At 44.8% G+C, this 4,307-nt stretch overlaps 1 protein-coding gene across 1 annotated transcript in view; it reads right to left on the bottom strand.

The window, feature by feature from the left end:
* Positions 1 to 513: 513 nt before the first annotated feature.
* The window catches only part of lurap1 (leucine rich adaptor protein 1), a gene marked incomplete at both ends in the record, with an annotated part of 7,062 nt that continues 3,268 nt past the window's right edge, over positions 514 to 4,307 (bottom strand). The window contains one exon of the mRNA XM_079740031.1: positions 514 to 1,407. Within this exon, the coding sequence (XP_079596157.1) occupies positions 514 to 1,407 (894 nt within the window). The remainder of the gene's footprint in view (positions 1,408 to 4,307) is intronic.

Raw genomic sequence — 4,307 nt, 5'->3', positions numbered from 1 at the left:
TTTAAATCCCAGGTGTTGTGAGGACACACATCATCTCACTGTGCTTGAACTATCTTATACGGGCAAACTAAAAACCGTCGTCTTATTATTCCACCAAGGCACCATCCCATCAACTGACATCACACCCAGGGAGTGGCGATAGGAAACCAACCCTGAGATCAGACCAGAGAACACAGGATTCTCATCATTATTTAGTGTGTGATGGCCCACCTGGGTGGCCAGATTGGGGGCTCTCTTCATGTCCCTCCAGCCTGACATTATATCTTATTTCATGATAATGTATTTGCATATGTACAAGAAAATATGATAATAATGATAATTTCTTTAGTACTTTTTCTGCTCCAATTCCTCCTCTTTACTTCTCTCTTCTCGACCTGCGTTGCAAATAGTATTATTATTGTTATTTGAAACAGAGTTTAGTAGAGGAGAGTTTGATTGTAAGTTTGGGCTTTTGTGGTCTTTGACAGTTCCCAGGAGGGGTGGATTCACATTCATGTATTGGCTTTGTAGATCTCACAAGAACGTGACATCGTCTTGGGACTGTACCCAGCGCCAGTGCGCGTCGTACTCCAGGTGCATCTTCCCATTCGTCTTGCAGGTGTCCAGGTCCTTCTTCCCGTTTGTGTAGGTTTTGAATTTGGGGCTGTGTCTCTTTCCCAGTTTGTCGCTGAGACATGGCTGGATTGGATCGGAACCACTAGTTTTCTCGGCCGATTCTTCCAAGGTCCCCTTGTTCTTAACGGGCCTAGCCTGACCATTGTCCTTGCCGACTGGGTCTTTCTTACCCAGCTCTTTGGTCTTTGTCCAGATAGCAGCCTCTCCTTTAGGGCCTTCTTTAGCTTGACCAGCAGCAGCTGCCTTCTTCCCAGTGGCTATTGATCTGGTCCCACCCATCTTAGCTTCGGCAGTGGCCATAGCAGTCGCCTCCGCCACGCTTCCCGCCCCAGCGCCCGCCGGACGTCCGTTAGGCACATTGGCGGTCAAAGGACCCGTCCCGGCGCTGGTGCCTGCGCAACCGCCGGCCCCTTCCAAAGCGCCGGGGGCCAGCCTGCCAGTCCGACCTCCAGCAGGGGCCACATCGGGCCCTGGGGGCCGAGCTGCGGTGGGGGAGCAGAGGACGGACTCTGAACTCGTGGGTCCATACTCGTCCATGTCGTCGGCAAGCGTGTCTAGGTAGCTGCCGATGGAGATGTTGTCAAGCTTGTCATTGGGGTCGTGGAGGCTGCTCCAGGAGCCACGCCAGGAGGTGTCGGGACCCTCACCCAGGCTGTACTGGCTGCTGGTTAGGCTGCTGCAGCGGCTGTTGAGTATGCTGCGCTCCTCAGCCAGCCAGCGCACCGCCTCCATGCCCTCGTGGAGTGCCAGCAGCTGCTGCAGGATCTTCACGTCCAGCGAGCGCAGGAAAGCCTGGGGAGCAAAGAGACAAGATGGGTGAGCTATCGGGACCACGAGGGGGCTACCTCGTGCTATCGCATATCGTTACCATTTCCAAATGTTATCTTGCTATGTGTACTCTAACTGTGCACCTTGTAGTAACTTTTAAAGAATTGCAGGAAATATATAATTGCTTTATTGTCAAGTCAAGTCAAAGAGTCAAGTCAAAGGAAGATGCTTATATATTTCAGTTTCAGCTGCTTAGCCGTAGCTCATAATGGCATTAATATGTAGCATGTCACTAGTATTGCAGTCATGGTGAAAAAATGACCTCTAATAATAATATAAAGGCGAGCAAAAAGACTGGAAAAGATTATAGAAAGGAACGGAATTCTGCTGAAATATTGAATAATTTGGTAAAATTAAGTGGAGGACAATGATCCAGGGAGTGGCCGGGCCTGCCAATCTACTGCTCCACTCAGCTTACAAAAGCAAAGGCAGGAATGAGGGTGAAAATGTTGGTCATGGATCACTCCTCCTCAAAAAACATGAGGAGGTCTGAGGAGAAGTGAGTAGGGCAAGGACTGATCGAGCTGTCATTCAGGTCATGCATCCATTCAGGTAGTATCCGTCCCTACTACACAATAATCATTCTGCTACATCATACAGTCCTATCCCAACACCCTACCCCACCCATCCTTCACTGCAGAGTCAGCATGGTCTGGCCTCTACCCAAGGGAGAGGCCAGACCACCCAAGGGAACAGATGCCCCAAACTATGCCAACTAATCCTCCATGTAATTCTGCAGCTCAGAACTAGCATTGTGCAAACGTAGACTGGTCTACATTTTATTTTATCTTAACAGTATTTCATTTTTTAATACCTACCTTGGCTATAACCTATGAATGTCATAGCACTACTCTACACATCCACATAACGCATTTATAGAAACCCATCACAGCATTTTTCTGTTTAACTGCTTAGCCCCTAAGGGCTTAAGTCTCTGACCTTTCCACATCATTGCCTACATTTTGTATTTCCTGCAACCGGGAGGCCCATCAGTCTTCTGCCCTTGTCAATTAAACTGTGGAGAACAATCCATTGATTGTTGGATGTCAAGTAGTCCACTTAAACATAGTGTTGTTGTCACAGTGGGAGCAATGGTTCATAACAGGTCTTCTATAGTTACACAGAGGATTTACTACAGGATGAGTGTCCTAGGAAGCATAAGACCAAGGCAGTCTTGGAAAACAAATAATTTCCACAGAATCATCTGCATGAGTAGGCGGTGCCTGGCCTCTCGCTGAACCTTCAGGAAAGACTGAGAGTGACAGGCTAAAGCTTCCTAATGCGATCCAGGGTTTCCCAGCTGCATTTTCCCATTTGTCTATCAAAACATAACAACCCCCCACCCATCCATGTCTCCATCCATTCACCAATAATCCGTTCATCTCCTCTATGTTTTCTTCCATCCATTCATCAGAGTCCAAATAGTGAACGGCCAGGTAAAAATAGTTATAACTTAAATGCTCTTATAATACTTGACACAAGGCTCTGTAGGAGTAGGGGCATAGTGCTATAAAAGGCTGTCCCACAGGCAGCAGAGTAATGGACGGTTAAGGGAGGGGATCAGACCTGAGGTTTTGAGGTTACGACTGGCGGGAGCAGAGTCGTTAATGAGGATGGCAGTAAATATGCCTCCCTAGCAGAGTCAGCTGTGTGTGTGTGTGTGTGTTTGTGTGTGTGTGTGTGTGTGTGTTTGTGTGTGGTGTGTCTGTGTGTGTGTGTATGAGAGATCTGTACCTTGAAATGTACACCGTTTAAGCTGCTGTTCAATGTTTACAATATGGTTTATACTATTATGTTGTTTGCCTGTGTTTTACAACATGTAAGTAGGCCAAACAGGCTTCTTTTAATACCGGCAAAGGATTTTCTCATAATATTTCAATAAAGTTTGTTTTATTTTTGTTTGTTTCAATTAACACACGCGATTTCAAATGGGGGGAAAGTGTATAACTTAGTTACATACTCTATCTATGCCTGGCTGTTTCAAAGTTTTAAAACCCATTTAAAACGTTTGGCAGTTTTTTTCCATTGAGCGAAACATTAAATTGCATTTTTTTTTAATAAGAACAAGTAAGACAAGTTATTACCTAAATAAAAAAAAATGCATGCAACCTTAATACGTTTTTTATTCCTTCTTTGCTAATAGTGCTAACAATCTATTAGCAAACTGGTTCCAATTTCCCGGATCAGGCGTTTGCCTTTGATAATTCATTGGATTCTGCGAAGCCCAGGTTCCAAATTTTGGTGTGTGTGTGTGTGTGTGTGTGTGTGTGTGTGTGTGTGTGTGTGTGTGTGTGTGTGTGTGTGTGTGTGTGTGTCGGTCGGTGTGGGCGTGTATTTCTGTGTGGGTTTGTGTGTGTGTGTGTGGGTGTGGGTTTTTGTCTGCATGATATCAACATGAATAGAGTAAAATATATATTTTTTTGCTAATTTCATGCAAAAACTTCCTCTCAGATCGTCTGCACATTGTTTACTAGTGGGAGTTTTCTATTTGCCTAATCTACTTTGGATTTTGTGTGTTTGGCTTGGAATGGTAAATCATTCATGTTTGAATCTATTTTGGATAATTTATTATACAAATCTGGACATGAAATCTGCTCCTACAGCAAACAATATCCTGTCACAATCCTGTAAACTGCTGCACACATGCCTGTTCACCACATTTCATTAAAAGTTGTATTTTATATTTGCACCCTGTATTGGCGCTCTCATTTAATTTAACACCACGTTTATTTTCCCTTGTATGGGTGTGTGCTTATCTACGTGTGTGTGTGTGTGTGTATTCTTATTTATTAGCATAACAAACATAATTTCTAGGTAATCCCACCAGGGAAATTGCATTCCACTACCTGCATTCCAAAAAATAT

Source organism: Pollachius pollachius (assembly GCF_949987615.1).
Source record: "Pollachius pollachius genome assembly, chromosome: 7".
Classification (NCBI taxonomy): domain Eukaryota; kingdom Metazoa; phylum Chordata; class Actinopteri; order Gadiformes; family Gadidae; genus Pollachius; species Pollachius pollachius.
The sequence above is the reverse complement of the archived record's forward strand: the minus strand, read 5'-3'. Positions and strand labels throughout refer to the sequence as shown.